The sequence below is a fragment of the Pteropus vampyrus genome, unplaced genomic scaffold (assembly GCF_000151845.1).
Source record: "Pteropus vampyrus isolate Shadow unplaced genomic scaffold, Pvam_2.0 Scaffold2, whole genome shotgun sequence".
Taxonomy (NCBI): domain Eukaryota; kingdom Metazoa; phylum Chordata; class Mammalia; order Chiroptera; family Pteropodidae; genus Pteropus; species Pteropus vampyrus.
Window position 1 is genome coordinate 36,319,904 of NW_011888783.1, and position 21,094 is coordinate 36,340,997.

Sequence of the window (21,094 nt, forward strand, 5' to 3'; positions counted from 1 at the left end):
GTCCTACTATTTTAGACTAGTCAGTAAAATCATAGTATAGAGAGCACAATGGGAAGTAGAAGGAGTCCAGGATCCATTGGTATAATTTGAGAAGAAATTCAACCAAACTTTTTCTAATAATGTATTTGCAGAGAATAAAAATTTAGTTGTACCACTAAATATTCACTTTTTTGGCCATTAAGCAGTTTTTAAAAAGTATAAAATTAGAATTGTCTTTTCTTAAACTTTTTATTTTGAAATTGTAGGTTCTCACAGAAGTTGCAAAAATAATACATAGAGTCTGGTAAACCCTTCACCTAACTTCTCTTAAGGGTGTAACAGTTTATTTATATAACTGTTATGCAATATCAAAACCAAGAAATTCACATTGGTATAACACTTAAGTAAACTGCAAACCTTATTCAATTTTCAGCAGTTTTTACTTGAATTCATTTTTGAGAGTGTAATTTTCTGTGATTTGATCCCATGTATAGATTTGTATGACTGGCATCACAAAAAAGATACAAAACTATTCCATCACTACAAAGAAAATCCCTTATGCAACCCCTGTATAGTTGTACCCACTCCTCAATCCTGTCCCTGTCTCCTTGCTACCATGATTTCCTTCTTCATTTCTAAAAGTTTTGTCATTTCAAGAATGTGATTTAAATGTAAGTTTTTGAGATTTGCCTTTTTTAAAAAAAATAAGCATTATACCCTAGAGATCTATCCAAGTTGTTGCATGTATCAGTAATTACTGCTTCTTTTTTTTGCTCAGTTATAGTCACTGTATGTATGTATAGATGTTTCAGTTTCTCTAACCCCACTGGTTTGTTGAAGGACATCTGTATTCTTTCCAAGATTTTGGCTATTATAAGGTAACTTGTTATGAACATTTGTATCACAGGCTTTTGTTTGAATATAAGTTTTCATTTCTCTGGGATACTCAAGAATATAATTGCTGTGTTGCGTGTAAGTGTATGTTTAGTTTTTTTAAGAAACTGCCAGAAAGAAACTGTGTAGGATGGCCGTACCATTTCACAATCTCACTAAGTAGCTGTATGAAAAATCTTTATTCTCACTAGCATTTGGGGTTATCTCTATTTTAGCTCTCTAATAGGTGTGTGTTAATAGCTCATTTTGGTTTTAATTTGCATTTTGGTAATGGATAATGATTAATATCTTTTCGTGTGTTTATTTGCTATCCATCTACCCTCTTTGGTGAAATGTCTGTGTTTTGTCCATTTTTTTCTAATTAAATTATTTCTTTATTGTTGAATTTTGAAGATTTATTTATATACAAGTCCTTTATCAGATATGTGGTTTGCAAATATTTTCTGTCTGACGCTTCTTTACTTCTCTCAAATTAGAATTGTCTTTCAAATTATTCTGTTACTGAGTGGAAATTTGACTATTGCTTGCAGAGGCAAAATGTATTAAAATTAGTCTTTTGACTAAAACTTAATTTAGTCAAAATTTATGTAAGTCAGGCATTAAAGTAGTATGTATGCTTCTTTCATAAATGATCCCCAAATGAAGAAAAGTGCATGCCTTTAATGGCTTGCCTGAATTATATTTGATACAAGGAAGCAGATTAGACACCTGAGACCTCAGATATTTTACTTAGCTTTTCTGAGTAATGTTTTCTTAATACTTGAAATGGGGGGAAATGTTTTTTAATTCCAGTAATACTACAAAATAGCAAATAAAGTTCTAAAAGTCATATTACAAAAGCTTTCCCCCACTTTTCAAATATTTAGTCTTCCTTATCGTTTAGGGGACAGTTGTTCTATGGTCACTTGTAATTTCAGATGTCAACTTGTAGACCTTTTTCGCAGTCAAGAGTATCTTACACCAGAGTAAGGATATCATTTCATGTTTCTAAAAGGATTTTTTTTCTTTACAACTCTCACAATGAGACAATTCTAATTTGAGAGATGTAAAGAAGCTTCAGACAAAATATTTGCAAACCACATATCTGATGAGGGACTTATATATTTTTAAAAATCCTCAAAATTCAACAATAAAATTGAAGGAAAAAATTAAACTAGAATAAAATAAAAATAATGTAAAGATTCTCAAGCAAGGTGCCTTATACAAACATAAAAGCCTCCTCGAAGGTGTCCTGGGTCAGCTGAGAAGATCTCTTTTCTCCTAAGAAATACTACTCATTAGGGTCAAGACATCAGTTGAGTACTCTGTTCTTGAGTTTCCAATTTGGGAGCCTGGAGCCAGAAGCCCTTTGGAGTTTAGGCCTTAGCTACCTGGCTTATACAGCGAGAAGACATTATCTTTCTTGCTATCCATCTTTCAAGACCTTGTTCAGCTGCTGTCCTGTTGGCATTTCCAGGGAAGAAGAAAACAGCTTTCCAAGGCTTGGCGTCTATTGAAATTAATAAATATGAATATAAAATATTACAGTGGCTGATCTTCCTTTAAGTTAGTGAAATTTCTGTCTTCTAGAACAGTTTACTAAGTAACAGTTATATAAAACCAAACATATACACTTACAACTATATTCATGTAATAATTATATTACATATAACTAAATATAACTTTGTCGGGTTCAAATCCCGGTTCTACAACTTAAATGCCGTTTGATTTTAGTCAAGTTGCTTAACCTTTTATGTCTTCTAATCTTAAAGGAGTATTGTAATGGTACTTATTCCTTAGGGTTATTTTTAGGATTAAGTGAGTTAATAAATGCAAAGCACTTATAACAATTTCTAATACATAAGTAAACACTGCTTAAACTATTTACCTGACTGGTAAAGGACTCCTGTAAAAAATCAGTGCTAAGAAAATTAGATCTTTTTTTTCTTTTTTATGCTATAGAAGTAGATGTTTTGTTTAACAATCCAAGTTCCAAAAATGATCAACAATATAACAATAGCATGACTTTGTAAATTCTATTCTGTGGCTGATTTTTATAAATGTATCATTTTCTGGAGACCTGTAGAATCATTGGAGAGCCAAATGATTTGCTTGGCTTTGGTGTCACAAATGTTAATGTGAGGCTTGCAAAGGTAGAAAAGTGTTTGGAAACTGAAATTCTTTCCTAATTAACTTGAATTTAAGCAGTAAGGCTGCATAGACCTGTTGATTGAGATACTGTTCTATTGAAATGAAGGAGTGATGGTTAGTTACCATTTGTAATTGAGCATTCATTCATTTAGCAAATGTTTATTGAGTCCTACTCTGCCCAGTGCTGTATAAAGCATGGGGATATAACAGTAAAACAGTTTTAACCTCGTAGTGCTTGAAGTCTAATGGGAAGGCAGGCATTAGTCAAAATATCTTATAAATATGTAATGATAGATTGCAGTAAGTGCAATAAAGGCCCTTCTCTTGCACAGGAGATGCAATGAGAGTATGTCACAGGCAGACCTGATGTAATATGGGGGTCATAAACAGTGGCTGGAAAACATCAGAATTTGGTAAGCAGTGGTAGAATAGAATAAGAAGAAAAGAGTCTTCTCTTTTTAGAAAATTAGATCTTTTAACCAGAGATATTTATCTGTGAGTGTGTTGTACTCAAGGAGAATTTTATTAGTTATTTTTTATTAGTGTATATATTTTTCATTCCAGTTATCATTGCCAGTTTTATTTTGGACATTATGCTAAAATGCTTGGAATTTTAAAATACTTTCAATTTGAGGACACTAGCAATTAAATGGACATTTTTGTTTAATATAATTTGATTATGAATAAAGAGAAATACAGGCAGTTATGGATGTTCACAGAAGTGGCATTTTATTGAGAAAATTGACATACATCACTGTATAAGTTTAAGGCATACAACGTGATGGTTTGATTTACATATATCGTGAAATGATTACCACAGTAGGTTCAGCTGAGAATTTAATGTTTGAGGAAGTCGAACAATTTCAATGTTTTAAAACTTGTGTTTGTTTTGATTCTATAATATAAATTCTTAAATAATTGCTTTAAACCAATAGTCTATTATATTCATGCTAATTTTTTTTTTTTATTTTAAGGATTTCGGTTTGTTGAAATGAACAGTCGTAAATCAAAGAGTAACAATTTAATACATGCAGAGTACCTTTCACAGGTTAGTATATATTTTCATTAATCTCAAGGTCTGTTACCATGCAAAGGTCATAAAAGAAATAGTCATCTCCTTAACTTGAAATTTCTCCTTGGCACTTACGAAGAATCACTCTTTCCATTCTCAAGGGGAGATTGTCTTACGCTGCTTCTTAATTTCATCCTTTGATAAGTCTTTGGATACTTGGAAACCAAACTTTACTCATGTCTTCCTAAGTGTGTTCTGATTTCAATTTAGTTTAACATTATCTTCAGCATTTTGTACTTCTTTGGTTAAACTTATTCCTAAGTTTTTTATTCCTTTTAATGCTATTATAAATGAAATTGTTTTATTAATTTAATTATTTATTCATTGCTAATGTATCTAAATGCAATTGATTTTTGTTTATTAATCTTGGTTCCTACAACCTTGCTGGCCTCATTTATTAGTTCTAATAGTTTTAGTTTATTCCTTAGGACTTGCTATATGTAAGATCATATCATCTGCAAATAGAAATAATTTTACTTTCTCCTTTACAATCTGGATGTGTTTCTTTTCTTTTTTCTTGTCTAATTGCTCTGGTTAGAACATTTAGTACAGCATTGAATAAAAGTGGCAAGAGCAGACATTCTTGTTTTGTTTTTTATATAGAGAAATGCATTCAGTCTTTCACCATTTAATATGATATTAGCTATAGGTTTTCGTAGATTCCTTTTATCAGACTGAGAAAGTTTCCTTATATTCCTAGAATGTTGAGTGTTTTTATCATGAACATTTAATGTTAAGTGCATACTGTATTTTAAGTGCTAAACATACATAGTATCTCTCTTAAGGAATCTAGTAGAGAAAGGACATGATATTTCTACCCTGGCATTTTTATTAATCTGGCTTAACCAGAACTACATTTTTTTTTTTTTTTCAGAAAATTAAAACTAAATGTTATTGGCATCCCTTTATAAGACATTTCTTTATTTTTGAAGGAAAATGTTTAACCGTTTTAAAAAAAGTTTTAACTGAAGTATACTTTACATATCTTTGTAAAATGCATAAATCTTCCATGTACAGCTTAATTAATTTCTATACATGTATACACCTGTGTAACCTCCATCTCAGATCACTTTGGGATTTTTTAACCTGACTATTCACTACAGCTTCACTTCATTTCTGTCTTATATTTTAAACATAGTTGTTCCCTCTCTAATAGACTTTAATGAAATTTTTTTAAAAAAAGGACTGTTTGTCTTTTGAGTTCTAATGATCTTTCCTATGTAGAGGAATAAGTATTATTAGTTGAGTCTCCATATATTCTCATTTAAGTGTTTTACAGTTATTAGCTAATATTTATACAATACCTATATTGTATTAGAGATAGCTGCCTTATTTAATCTGAAGAGCAAGATGGCCAGAAAGTGTTATTGTCTCCATTTTATAGATTTAAAAAAAAAAATAAGATTTAGAAAAGGCTAACTTTAAAATGCTCTCTGATACCAATCCTCTTATTCTTTCCACTTCCTCTATGATAAGTATGGACTGTTTTATTACCAGTGAATAATTTACTTTGCTTAGTCTCTGGTGCATGTAAAGAGAACTGATATATATCTCTTTGGTATATGAAGGATCATTCTCATGCTCTCAGTCTAGGAGAAGTAAATAATCTTGGAGGTTTCTTGTTTCTGTGGATGGTGCCAGACCTTAAAACAGTCTCCTAAGGTTTGGGTCCCTGGAGTACTTCTGTATTAGCAGCAGATGCAGAAAAGAAATGATTTTAATGGTCTATTTAAAGAATGTGCTGAATTGTCTGACATATTTTTTTACAACTAAGCCTAAGCCCTTGATTCTAACGTGTGCTCAAAATTTAGCTCTTTACAAGAATTTTTTCTTAATTTATTCTAATGATTATGAATGTGATTTCTTCCATGTAATTGAGAATTTCCTTATATTTTGTTACTACTTTTTTTGCAGGTTGTTTCTTGAATGTGTCATTTCTTTTCAATATATTAGTAGTGTTTATTTTTTAGACATGGATCATGTTCTTTTAGTAGTATTATACTCTGCACCTAATAGATCCTTAATAACTGTATCGACTTTTCAACTTCTTTATTTTTTCAGAATCCTGAACTTGATAGCAGGTGCAAATTGGTAGGGCTTGAGCCGAGTCAGTTTAGATGTGTTGGTCTCTAGAAATTGAGGTGTGGTGCATGAGCATTATTAGATTAAATTACATTATTAGATTCTCTCCTGTCTTTGTTCCTTGGCTGACATGTTGAACAGAGTGAGGTATTCATTCATTCACTTGCATTAAAACAGTCCTCAAATTGCTGATGTAGCTAAACTAAGTAATTCTCTTGTTGAAACACTCACAACTAAATTCTCATCCTTTCTCTGGAACTTGAGATTGGTAAAAAGAGCTGTTAACTTTATAACTTATGAAAATGGTGCCAGAGCTCTTAAAGAGAAGTTATTTAGAGAGGGTTGATTAACTGCTGTAAATGTATATTCTCATTCATTTTTGATTGCATGTATAACATTTTCATTTATATTTATTCACTTTATTTTCATCAGGTACAGAGAATTTTACGAGAAAGATTTTGTCATCAGAGTCCACATAGTAACCTGTTTGGAGTACAAGTACAATATAAGTAAGTTTAGCTATTCCTTTGTCTGTTATGAACCTACTTACAGATGTACTTTAGGTTTTGCAAAAATTACCATACACGAATTTTGTCTTAAATAAGGCTAGTGAAGATTTTTATAGAGGTAAAAAATGTTGGTTTGTGTGTAGAAACACTGAATATCATGAATCAAGAGAGATATAAATATTTCCATAATAAGAAAGCCTTTTTACTTTCAATCTTATGTTGTTTCTGTTAAACGGTAGTGAGATAATTCTGAGCTTCTTGCACCTAATACTTGGCAGCTAGCTGTGGAGTGAAAGGTCCTAAAAGTTGCTACTGTTGTCTCTTATCCCATACTATCATAAAGACCAAGGTATTTCAGGCTTACTTGGTTTCCTCTTGAGGTTTCCAGAGAATCGATATTGGCCAACCATCTCTTCATTGTTCTGTGTAGAACTATTTAGAAGTCAAGTGCCCAGAGGGGGGAAAAAAAAGGAATGTCTGTTTCTTGTGCATATTTAGATTTTAAAAAGTAATACCTAGCAAATTACTCCAGCTTTTTAATTTTGGCCTATTTATGTCATTTCAGACACTTAATTGAACTGCTAAAAAGAACTGCTATCTATGGAGAAAGTAACTCTGTTCTCATTGTTGGACCCCGAGGATCAGGAAAGACCATGGTAAAGCTATTGATTTTTGGTGTTCCTTTACTTTGGTAGGCATGTGATGATTCTTCTGGACAACACTAAAATGCTTTTCATTATTTTGTTACAAAGATTTTGCTTTTTTTCTTTAAATCATAGAAGACGTGCCAAGCTTTATAAAGTTAGAGTGGTATATTTGAGTTGAGTATTTTTTACCTAATTTTCCCCCACAGTAACAAATTTTAATTGTTGTTTCCATCATGGTCTTTTGTCCTTGAAGAATTAGTGATAGCCAGTGGAAAAAGGAAACTAGCACTTACTGACCATGTACTTGTGTCTTATCTGTGTTCTATTATTTGTTCTTTACAGTAACCTGGTAAGGTAAGTATTGTCCCTGTTTATAGATTAGGTAACTAGCACACCACACATTCTTTTTCATTTTATTGTTTATTGTGTAACCCTAACACAAGCAATTTTTTCACATGTGTGCTCACACATATCTTCTGGAATCTTATTATTATTTTCTCTTATTATCATATTTGCTTAGGTACCTCAAAAAGATAGTCTTGCTTTTTTCCCTCATTTTCTCTTTTCACATTCTTTATTCAATATATGAAACAAATTATGTCTGTTACATTGAAAGTATTACTATTTACTTTTAAATAGTTGGGCTATGTAAAATCATGTTTTCTGCTATATTCCGTACAATTTAGATTTATTACATATATTTTTATTGTATAGGAATAAAATTATTTATTATAATAATGTAGTAAGTAAAACTATGTAAAACAAAATTGTTTTTATTTTTTAAACAATGCAAGTTGATTCTACATTATGGAAGATAAATTAGAGCTTTAGGATTTTACTCTTATCACCCATTTTCGATATTGTTTGAAATAACGTAAATTGCCAATATAGATTTAGATAATCTCTTTAACTTTTTAAGAATTTTTCACATTATATTATGAGCATATTTACAGTGATTTTTTTTTTAGTTTTAGATTTGATGTTTAATTTGGTTCTGTCCTCATGTCAGTCCTTCCACACAATTATCATTTCTTTCTTTTTAGTTCTTTATTATAAATAGATTTTCTTTGTGTTTGACTTTAGTTCTATTTTGGGTAGTTTTTACAAGAGAACTGTGTGACTAACATGCTTTTGACCTATTAGAATATTTTAAATTTTTAACAATAGTCCTATTGACGATAGAAAAACTGAACAAAGGATCGCACAGGTCACTGAAAATTAATTATGAATTGTTCTTAAACTTATAAACATGTTCAATTTTACTCATAATTAAGTAAATTAAATAAGAACTACAGCAATTTTCTCTGTCAGGTCGACAGAAATCCCACAAGATTGATAACACTGAATTTGTGAACTTATGAGAAAGCAGACATGCATGTTCCTGCTGATAGTATATTTGACACAACTAGAATTAGACAAAATCTAACCACATAAAAAACGCATATACTTTTTAACTCAGCAACAGCATTTCTAGGAATCTACACTTATGAAATGATATATATACAGAGTTACTCTTTGCAGCACTGTTTGTTAAATGAAAAATGAGAAATGGCATAAATGCCCATCAGTAGGGTATTGGTTAATATATCATATTACATTCATCCATATAATAGACTGTTATGCAGCAGTTAAAAAGAACCTGGTTAACAGAACAAATCGCTCAAGCCATCCAGACCACTGAAATATAAAAGAGAAAGGAAGTTTAGTAACACTGGGTAATTTTTAAAAATAAATATTTTAAACACAACAAAAATTATTTTGTATGTAACTTACAACATGGCTGGCATTGAACTCTTGGGTCACAGTTTTTTCCCCTTTGGAATTTATATAGCTTTTATTCAGTTTTTGTTTTATGGGAAAACTCCAACGGCAGACTTTTATTTTTTGCCTTCATAAACTGCTGTACCTATCATTCTGGATAGTCTAGATTGTGCAGTCATAACAATTTCAAATCTCAGTATCTTGACACAACAGAATTTTATTGTTTCTTTTGCTTTATGCCAGTGTAGATCAGCAAGGGGGCACTGCTCTTTGCAGTCAAGAACAGTGATGGTGTGAGTTATCTCAGCATGTCCTTCCACTGCACTCCAGTGGAGGGAAGGGGGCATGATGAATCATAGATACACTCTTAAAAGTTTCTACCCACAGGTGATGGAGAGCACATCTCCCAGTTCACTAGCCAGAGCGATTCACTTGGTCACACCTAATTTCAGGAGAGCAAGGAAGTGTATACTCGTAGGTGCCTAGAAGGGAGGTTAACCAGAAGTATTTGGTGAACGTTGTTGATGACCACCACAGCTAACTTGTTTTGAGTTTGTGTGTGATTTTTCCCTGTCTGAATTCTTGCAGAATTTCTTTATTTTAGCAATATAAAAATTTCACAGGCTGTATCTAGTGTTGGTCATAAAAACCAATACTCTGTAAATCCTTTTAATACGAATTTAGATCTTCAGTAAAGAAAAAAGGAATGCCTGTTTCTTGTGCATATGCAAAGGATAATCCCCCCTCCATTTTTATTATTATTTCTTAAAAACATTCATCATATGAATGTTTGAAGAACATTTTTAGATAATACTTTAATTCTTCAAGAAACTTCATAATGTTACTCTTGTATCAATGATGACGTGTAGGAAATAAGTGCATTACAGTGCATCTTGAACAAAATGGTATTACAACAGGAAAGTTGAATCTCAGTGATTTGTACATTAAAGTATCAAGCCCAAAAGTAAACCTGAGCAGCTGAATGAATGAATTTATTCTAAACTTCATCTTGGAAGTTTGTCCCTAAAGGCATGGAGAAAGTTTGAAAAACAAGAAATAAGAGATAGTAAACACTTATAAAAATGTTTAAGTAAATACAAACTAAAATTGTACTCAATTTCACTAGTAAATTGGCTAAAATATATTTTTTACCAGAAAAATTAAGCAGATAGTAGAGTTTACATATTAACACCCCCATCCCCCCCGACACACATACACAGTTTCCCTTATTCCCTTATTAACATCTTAGTGTGGTACATTTGACACAATTAATAAACCAATATTGATATATTATTATTAACTAAAATCTATAGTTTACATTAAGGTTCACTCTTTGTGTTGTACAATTTTATGGGTTTTAACAAATATATGTCATGTATCCACCATTACAGCGTCATACAAAATAGTTTCACCATTCTAAAAATCCCTCGTGCTTTACCTGTTCATCTTCTCATCCCCAACAACCACTGATTATTTTTATTGTCTCCATAGTTGCCTTTCTAGAGTGTCATTTGGAATCATACATTATATAACCTTTTCAGATAGGCTTCTTTCACTTAACAATGTGCACTTAAGGTTCCTCTATGTCATTTCATAACTTGACAAGTCATTTCTTTTAATTGCTGAATAATACTCTATTGTATGAATGTACCACTCTTTAACCATTTGCCTAGTGAAATACATGTTGATTGTTTCTAATTGTTGGCAATTATGAATAAAACTACTATAAGCATTTATGTGCAGGATTTTATGTGGACATGAAGTCTTCAACTAATTGAGTAAATACTTAGCACTAATTGCCAGACCGTGGTAAGACCGTTTAGTGCTGTGAGAAGCTGCCAAACTGTCTTCCAAAGTGGTGCTACCATTTTGCTTTCTTACTGGCTGTGAATGAATTTCTGTTGCTTTGTATCTTTACCAGCATTTGGTATTGTCTGGGTTCTTTTTTTTTTTTTTTTTTTTTTTTTTTTTTTTTTTTTTTTTTTTTTCAAATTTTAACCATTCTAATAGAAATGTAGTGATAGCTCATGGCTATTTTTATTTGCCGTTCTCTTATGGTATATGATATTGAGCATCTTTATGCTTACTTTACATCTTTATATCTTTGGCGAGGACTCTATGACCATTATTAAATTGAATTGTTTCTCTTCTTATCGATATTTTTTAAAAGTTCTTTATATTTTGGATATATCAGATATTTGTTTTGCAAATATTCTCCCGTGTTGTGTGTCTTTTAATTCTGTTAACAATATTCTTGTCAGAGCAGAGTTTTTAATTTTAAAAAAGTCCAACTCATCTCTTTCTTTCATGGATCATGCTTTTGGTGTTGCATCTACAATTTCATCACCAAAACCCAAGCCCTCTATGTTTATTTTCAAGAAGTTTTATAGTTCTTTATATCTTGCATCTATGATTCATGTTGAATTAATTTTTGTGAGCTATAAGGTCTCTGTGTCTAGATTATTATTATTATTATTTTGCTTATGAATATCCAGTTCTAGCACCATTTATTGAAAACACTTATCTTTTCTTCATTGAATTACCTTTGTTTCGTTATCAAAGATCTGTTGACTGTATTTATATAAGTTTATTTCTGGGCTGTCTGTTCTGCTCCCTTGATCTGTTTGTTCTTTAACCAGCACCACACTGTCTTGATAATTGTAGCTTTATAATAAGTCTTGAAGTTCAGTAGTGTCAGTCTTCTGACTTTTTGCTTCTTCAATATTGTTTTGGCTATTCTGGGTACTTTGCATTTCCATGTTAACCTTAGAATCAATTTATCAATATCCACAAAATACTAGGAATTTTACTGTTCAGTTGTGGGATTTTATGTTGAATCTATAGATCACATTGGGATGAATTGGTTTCTTACCTGTATTGAATCTTCACATTCATGACTATAGAGAGCTGGAATATCTCTCCATTTATCTGCATTTATTTAGTTTTTTCATTAGCATTTTATAGTTTTTGTCAAATAAATCTTATATTTTGTTAGATTTATACCTAAGTATTCAAATTTTTTGGTGCCAATTTGAATAGTATGTTTTTAAATTCATATTTCAAGTGTTTGCTGCTGATATATAGGGAAGCAAATGATTTCTGTATATTACCTTGTATCCTGTACCCTTGCTATAATTGATTATCATTTTCAGGAATTTGTCAATTCTTGGGGATTTTCTGCATATACAGTCATGTCATCTGCAAACAAAGACAGTTTTATTTCTTCCTTCCCTATCTCTATACTTTTTATTTCCTTTTCTTGTCTCATTGCATTAGTTATTCACAGGCTATGTCTAAGCATTGATCATAAAATTAACTGATAGTATACAAACTTACCTAATACAAATTTAGTTCTTCACTAAAGAATATTTTTTGTATCTTCGCGTATTCTCTTTCATTTCTTCTCTTCCTTTCTTAGGATTAGAGTATCCAGTTATGAAGCTTTTATTCTCATTTCTTTGTGTCATTTCTCCGTGTTTCTCTTTTTGTATCTTTTTCTTCCTTTTCCTCAGCATTCCACTATATTACCAATGTATTTTTCCTCAATGTCAGTTCTGTTGTTTGCTTCTTCTCATGTGATATTGCATTTTAATTTTCTAATGATCCTTCTTGTCTAGTAGCTCCTTATCATGAACCTTCTTAGGTTATTGTTTCATGTTTGTCTAGGTATGGCTTAAATAGCCTAAACCATTTATTGTCAAAAATAGACATTTTCAATAGTAATTAATCTTTTTCATCAGTTTGCTGTTCCTTTTCTTTCATGGTACATCATCTTTTCATGAATTCTTTGTTGACTTTTCCTATTTATACAAGTTTAAAGAACAAGACAGCCATTATAGTATAGTATTTATCAGTTAATAAAACTGATAGATTATTCTTGGCATACTAACAATTTATCTAATTGTTACTTCTTAAACCAGAGCCTTGTTCTGGGTCTTTAAAGTCATTTATCTAGTGTGACTTCACTGGAATATGCAAGAATCCCCTACTTGGTATTCCATTTTGGTTTAATTTAATTTATTCCTGCTGCACTCCAATATTGAGAGGTCAGAGCGCTGAAGAGCATTGTTTAACTATGCCACTTTTATAATTTGTTTTGTGTGGGAGTATGCTAAGATATAAAATAGGTTATTCTTAGACAAGAACTCTCGTTAATACAATTATGTAAATTCTAATTTAAAAATAAGATTATAGTATATTTAAGACACTATCCTTGGCCCAACTATTCTGAAATACAAAAATTCAAAATCTACAGTTAATTGATAATGATAACAGTGTAGTTTGTTGTATTTCAAACATTTTATTTTAAAAAAATAGATACGGTTTCAAATGACAGGGCCCTGGAAAATACTCTTCTACATAGAAATTACTGTTGACAAACTTGCTAGATAGATGTTTCTTCTTATTGATGTTTCTTCTAGTTGTGTATTGCTGAATCTTATGTTCAAATCAAATCAAAGTATTCAGGAATAGTAATAGTAAGCTAAAAATCGCTGATTTCTGACAGGTCTAAGCAAACTCTGTTAGTATGTTTATAAAATTAATTTTTAACTACAGAGAATGTGGAAATGAGCTAGCCAAATTGGTTATGTTGGTTGGTATAATATTAATAACAAACTAATTTGTTTTAGTATATAATATAGTTTAAAATATTTGAAAAGATGACATTGTATCCATGGAAAAACTGACAAATTATATGATTGGTTACCTAACTAATTACACAGTAAATTTTAGTAATATTCAGATTGGAACTGAAATTATTTGAAGATATACTTGCTAATACATTTAAATTATCATTTCAGAACACATACACACTCCATAAAAAACCTGTAAGCTGATCCAGGTAAATCATAGTAACTTGGTGCTTAAAGTAAATTCAGTAGAAAAGGTGCTATAAATCTGTTATAACTCTCTTATGCATGTGTAAAATGAAGGTACTATTTATTAACCTCATTTCATTCTACAAAGATTTAAGAATTTTTTTAATTCATCAAACATAAAATGATTTAAAACAAAATCAGAGTCAAGGATATATAAATATTATGTAAATATCAGGAGGTAGGGGCAGGAACATAGCAGATTACTAAGAAAATATGTCCGAGGCCATATTTTGAGAGTCCAAGTTTGTATCACCTAGGAATAAACTCTTGTAATAAAGACTGACTTGATCCAAATGTAGAGAAGTACCACCTCATCTTCTGATAGTTTTCTATAAAGAATGTCACCTCTCAGTTGGGCTATTCTACATAGAATTGATAGCTGATATTTTGAAATTGTCACTTTTAAAGAGGACATAGGCTCTATATTTTCTGAGGTAGAATTCCATATGCTATCAAAACTATACAAACAAACCAAGAATAGCTAGTATGTTTGATATAGTGTTGTGAAACCTAATAATTTAAAATGAAGGTATGTGCACAAAGACGTTACAGTGCCAGAGGTAAAATATTGCAAATAAAAATAATATTTTGTTTTTTGAAATAGTTTACCAGTTGTCTTAGTGTCTTTGTTGAATAATTTTGTTCTCACTAAATTTTGATGCCATCTTAACTGTGTGTGTGTGTGTATTTTTTTGGTATATACAGCCTGTTTTCCTGGACCATTTATTTTGAGATAGTACCCATCTATTTTAATATTTGAAAAAATAGTCTTTCATTATTACTCTTTACTCTAAAAGACCTTTTTTGTCTTTTCTTAATTCTATTCATTTTCAAATTTTAAAAAGTGTATGCAGTATTAATAATGAAAAGGTATATGATACTGCAATGAGTGATAAGATGTCACAAATCAAAAATATTAAGAATGTAAGTATGTGGCATAGGAACCTATAATTATAAAAAAGGTGAAGCTTTATAATTGAACAGTTTAAGGTGATATAATACTTTAAGTCTGTTTTTTAAAGTAATCCTATAACTATATTAGTAATTGTAATTGTTTTCATTGCAAGTGCTAAGTTTCTGTAATAAGGACTTTCTCTGTATACCTAGCAACTAACAAAAAGAACATCTCTTTTTTGACTTAACCTCTTGGTATTTTTTTATTTTCATTTCATGTACTTCATTGAAATTAATATATTGGAAGTGGGCTTTTTGTAGCCATTTTTTTGATATACATTTTCAGTAGCTTTTAATGGATTTTAATGATATTTAATAGAGTAAATGTTAGAGACATATAATGAATGAGACATGAAGTTCTTTAGTGGCCATAGTTTTATGGAGAAATAGTTCTTTGAAAACTTGAAGTTGTTTCTAAACATTTATTAGAAGATTGGGTAGATGATTGAGAGATGTGGTGTCAGTCCTGGCCCTGCATCTTAAGAGCAAGACCCTAGATGCTCTAGTTAAACCTTTTATTTGTAAAGAATCTGCAAATTTATTTGTTAATTTAAATTGCCCCCCCCCCAATATGGCGAAATATTAAAATGAAATCTAAAAAATATATTAAAAAAATAAAATGACGATCTGTATATACGTGTTTATATTCTGTTCTCATTATTCATAGTTTAAAAAATATGAGTTTGTTATCTTTATTATTAAATATTTTATAAACTTTTTAACGTTGTTTAGTTAATAAACCATGCTTTGAAAGAACTGATGGAAATAGAAGAAGTGAGTGAAAATGTATTACAAGTTCACCTAAATGGTAAGTATGGCACTGTGCCATTGGAAATTCTATAAGCCATGTGAGCTTTTTACCTTATTAAACTAAATTTACTTGTATATTTTAGAGCTGGATTAATAATTAAAAAAAAAAAAAAAAACTAGATCCAGTGTTTAACAGTTTTTACTTTAGCACACCATACACAATAGTTTCAGAAACTAAAATAAATAAATAAATGAAGGAAGGAAGGAAGGACTTTTGGTTTTTGTCTTCTCTGTTTAAAATGATACTAACCCTAAGGAAGACTCTTCTTTGAATCTACCAATGTCTTCATTGCTGAGTTTTAAAAAGGAAACAATACAAAGAAACAGACTTTGACTTTTCTCTCTCTACCTAAATTTAAAAAGCATTAGAAAATTTTGACTGGAAAATAATCTGTACTGTGTCAAATATATATTTCATTTTAATTAAATACTTTTAAATGGGCTTTATTTCAGGACTGCTGCAGATCAATGATAAAATTGCCCTGAAGGAAATCACAAGGCAGTTAAATCTAGAAAATGTAGTTGGAGATAAAGTTTTTGTAAGTATTATTTTCATTCTTTTATTAAATAAACTTCAAAGTAAAGTTAGTATAGCATAGCTTTATATTTTGGAAAGCTAGGGAGGGTTCAGAAATTGAAATATGCAAGATTCTTGTTGTAAAAATATATAATTACTAGGATGCATTTATTCATCAGATTTTTATGTTTAGATTTTCTTTTGAAATAAGTTATACTAGCTATAAAATAACTTAAAAATCTAGGTTTGTGTAGATATTATCTGAGTTTGTTTTTTTATTTGTAATATAAATATTTTTATTCACTGTCCTTGGAGATAGGTTAATCTGTTCTTAAAAATACTACACTCGTATGGTCTATTTCTAGTCTTCTGAGACTTCAGTAGCATTGGAATAGTGGAAAATGTGCTGAATTTGAAACTACAGAAGGTGGGTTTTGATCTTGCCCTACAAGCAGAGATTACCTGGTTACCATGATTAATGAATACCTCCGAATTTCAGATTCTTCATCTGTTAAATAGGCATTATCTTATACTTCACACACTTATTCTACAGATGAAAGGAAGCATTAAACATCACTTATGTTTTGAGAACAAATACTCAATGGTAATATACATACTACACAGATGTCAGTTATCTCTTGCTATTAAAATGTTTTCAAAACTTACCCATACCTCATTATTTTAACAGCTTGAAATTTAGGACAGTGAACATCAGTAACTTAAACTGATTTCAGATTTTTTTTTGGACTTTTAAAAACTCTTTACCTATCACTTGATTCATAGGGCTCGAGGGAAGAATAACTTAATTTTCAGCTGCTTTAATTTTCCATGTTGAAATGACTAATCCTCATACTGCTTATGCAATGAATTGGTTATATACCTTTCAAATTCATTTTCTGGTCACTGGTGATTATGCAGTACTGTCACTCTAATCTCTAAACTGTGTACTCTCTAATGAAGTCACACGGCCACAGTTGTGTAAGCCTCCTATCATTTAATAATTTCATTCTTTAATAATTACCTATAAAAAGTTGAGCCGACCATGTGTTATTCTTTCACTGTCTACATGTCTTTGAAGTGTAAGTTCAAAATGCCCCTTTTGTAAATCTAGTGTTCCATCTTCTGTTAGAATTTAATGTTGAAGATAGTTGCCTACTTATTTGGTCAAGGATAGTTACTATTATGTAGCCACAGTTTGGCTTTGGGTTTCCAATTGATGTAGATTGGTGTTTCCAACTTTCATAACTAGATCTATCTTTTGGATTCACACGAAAGAATAAAAGGCACAGTTGGTTATCATCATAGCCATTACTATTGTTACTGTAATCATCACATTTAATGATTATTAGTTGAACTTCTATATTACATGGATTAGGCATCTGAGGCTCAGAAAGTATAAATAGCTTGTCTAAAGTCACAAGATGACAAAGGCTGGATATTAAGAACCTGACACCTAACCCAGAGGCTTTCTGTTTTGATATACTTATGGCAAACTTGTATATTCTTATACACATATACATACACATATGTTTATATAAATACATATATACTTATGGCAAACTTGTATATTCTTATATACATATATATAAGTACATACTTAGAATATGTACATATGTATTTATATAAGTATATATTTAATGTCAGATACAATCATCTTTTAAAAAACACCCAAAAGACAAGCAGCCTTTGAATAACTTTGACCACTGATTTCCTAGTAGATTGTCTCTGAGCCTTTTTTTATGTTATGGTAAAAATCTCTAGCCCTGTCTACCTTGGAAATAGTACTGACTTGACAGTATGCAATCATCACAAAGTATGTGGAAGCTCTTAAAAATTTGTGCTGTTTTATATCAATTCTCTCGATTGGGAAACAAACAAGTGGGTTTCCTTTCTCCTTTACATCTCCTCAAATTTGAAGTTGGCTGTTTCTTAAAAAATCTGAAGTAAAAATTAATGACATTAATGAAAAAATAATTTAATGGGGCGTTTATCCACAAGCTGGAACATCTGGATAACGCATCTGCTCCTCTGTTAATTTCCATCTAGAATATTTAAGTTGTATCCAAAATGTTTTGGCTGTGTTCCAAGTAAACATAGTCAAATTTGATGTGATGTATACAAAATCTATAACATGTTCTTGAATAGAGACTCACTATTATAATATCTAATATTTGAGACAGATTTCTTATCTGTTCCTTTTGGATCTCATTTAAATTCATGGTCATTTTTTTAGTGGTACAAATTAATTTGAGACTGATGTGTTTGAAAATATAGAGTACAATGGATTTCTAGTTCTCTGACTATATTTATAATATGGCAACTCTTAAAAACTACCTATAAATAAAGTTAGCAGTTTTGTAGATATTATCTAGAAAATATAAAATGCTGAACATGACATAATAATGCCACTTTTAGTGCTATGCCGTCTTTACTTTTATATTTAGTTTAAATTTTAGATTGTAAACATGGAGATAGTCAGTCAGCTGAGAATCTAGCCAGTGACTATAATCTACTAGAAAAAAATAGATACAGAGTGTCTATATAATGTCTAAGAGTCAAATAGCTCTTTTATTCTTTATTTCACTGGACTACTAGTCATGATATCTCTTTTTGTTACACAGGGAAGCTTTGCTGAAAACCTTTCATTTATTCTGGAAGCTTTAAAAAAAGGTAAACAGTAACGTATTGAACAGTATCAACAGTATTTGTTTAGCTTTATTTTTCCCCTGATTATAAACTTTATAAGTTTACAAAAAAACTTATAAAGAAACATAAAAAAGAATAAAATAATGATCACTGTAATCCCACCACTGTAATAGTGATCATCCCAACTAACTTTGGTTCCATATCTTTATTGACCTGCAGTATATCATTGAATAAATAGATAAATAAATTTTTATAAGAATAAAATCATTTTCCATATTGTATAATCTGCATCTTTTCACTTACGAACAGGATGTCGTAAGCATCTTGCCGTATCAGTAAGTATTGAACTGCATCACCATTTTTATGGTTCTCATATATTTTATATTGTAAATATAAATTAAAAGTGTAATTAAAAGTGTAAATTTTATTTTATTAACAACCAGTTATGTACTTTTATTTCTTATTTTGTATGTTTAGGAAGAAATGCTTAGATAATTATCCAGAGATTTCCTGGGGTAAATTTCAACAAGAGAATTCTAGATTTAAAAGTCCCACATTTAAAAGAATAAATATTATCAAACTACCCTAGAGGTTCCAGTCAATATATTTAAGAGTACCTTTTTCTTAATTATCCTTAAGAAAATTATGAAGAATTAGGAATAAAAGTTCTTCATAGTTTCAAAAACGATTATTTTTATTTTTGCTTACTTAATAAGAAAAAATTATATCAGTTTAATTTGCATAATTTTGGTAATGATGTTCATCATTTCCTATTTTTATTGGGCAATGATATTTCCTGGTTTACATTTTTCCTGTTGATATTTTGCCTTATTTTGATATTTATTTATTTTCTACTTATTTATGGGAATTCTTGCATTTCTCTTTCTCTTTTCTTAAATTTGGTTTGGATTTTTTGCTGAACAGAAGTTTTAAATTTTTTACATAGTCAAAGTTTTTCACTCTAGGTTTTGAAGATTTTCACTTATGTTTTCATTTAATACACATACTCGTATTCATAATTTGTCTAGAATCTATTTTGGTATGGTGTAAAGTGGAGCTCTAACCTTGAATAAACCACTTTTCCCCATTGATATGTAATGCTGTATTTTGCAGTCCTAAATATCTAATTACGTAGGTCTGTTTCTAGACTTTTGAGTAGTCCCTGTGGTTTTTATGCCATTTAGGTTGGTGTATATGTTTGATTGTTGGAGTAAGTGTCCTCTTATCAGATTTTTCTTTTCACTTGTTTATATAAATATAAAGCCTTAAACCTTAAGGTAATAGTGACTCTTTTGCTGAGGTAATTTCTGTTGTGATGAAAAAATGAATCCACAGTCATGTTGAACTTTTCCCTATTGTTGAAATATTAAAATTGTGATTAGAAGAAGTTAAAGTGGTTTTGGTTGAACCTCATAGTCTAATCATTATTCGTAAAAATTATTTCTATGGTAAGATATACTTTGCATTTCTACTAAGTAAGTCTCTTCTGAAGCAGTAGTTTTGGGTATAAATTAATGACTCTCTTTATATTTAATCCCAAAGTGTTTTGGTTATATAGCTAAAAGATCTTTGTCGATTTTCTGATGATAGAAAAACTATGTGTACATAACTTAAAAAACAATAGTTTGCACTTATTTAAATGATTTTCTTAATTTTTCATCAGTAAACTACTAGCATTTAGTAATTAGATTTAAATACTTAAGACTATCTTGCCCAGTGAATAATGTTTTTTGAATTGAATAAATGTACACGCATTGGTAAATATCCTACCCAAAGTAGGTTACCAATATATGTTTAAGTTTTAAGAACTGAAATGTAATAAATAGTTTAGAAATTTAAGAAAGGTTGATATAATTGCTTGTTAACATAAAAACTTATTTTATCTTAGGTGACCGAACTAGTAGTTGCCCAGTGATCTTCATATTAGATGAATTTGATCTTTTTGCTCATCATAAAAACCAAACACTCCTCTATAATCTTTTTGACATTTCTCAGTCTGCACAGACTCCAATATCAGTTATTGGTCTTACATGTAGATTGGTAAGTCTTTTCTTTCTATTGAAAAATTAATTATAATATTTATAAAATTAAAGCTTAATTCTGACAAAGTTACTTATATAGGTCATTATAGTAGGTGTTTTTTTCAAATGTGTTTCCTAATGCCTGTTACATTTTTCCCATTTTTCAACTCAGATTAAGGAAAATAAGAAAAC

General features: G+C 30.2%; 1 protein-coding gene across 3 annotated transcripts in view; it reads left to right on the forward strand.

The window, feature by feature from the left end:
* The window catches only part of ORC4 (origin recognition complex subunit 4), a 76,702-nt gene that overhangs the window by 38,963 nt on the left and 16,645 nt on the right, over positions 1-21,094 (forward strand). For all 3 annotated transcript variants that reach the window (XM_011359654.2, XM_023530274.1, XM_011359647.2), the window contains exons 2-8: positions 3,978-4,051; positions 6,590-6,666; positions 7,232-7,322; positions 15,641-15,716; positions 16,172-16,257; positions 18,857-18,905; positions 20,770-20,921. In XM_011359654.2, coding sequence (XP_011357956.1) covers positions 3,995-4,051; positions 6,590-6,666; positions 7,232-7,322; positions 15,641-15,716; positions 16,172-16,257; positions 18,857-18,905; positions 20,770-20,921 — 588 coding nt within the window. In that variant the 5' untranslated portion in view covers positions 3,978-3,994. The remainder of the gene's footprint in view (positions 1-3,977; positions 4,052-6,589; positions 6,667-7,231; positions 7,323-15,640; positions 15,717-16,171; positions 16,258-18,856; positions 18,906-20,769; positions 20,922-21,094) is intronic.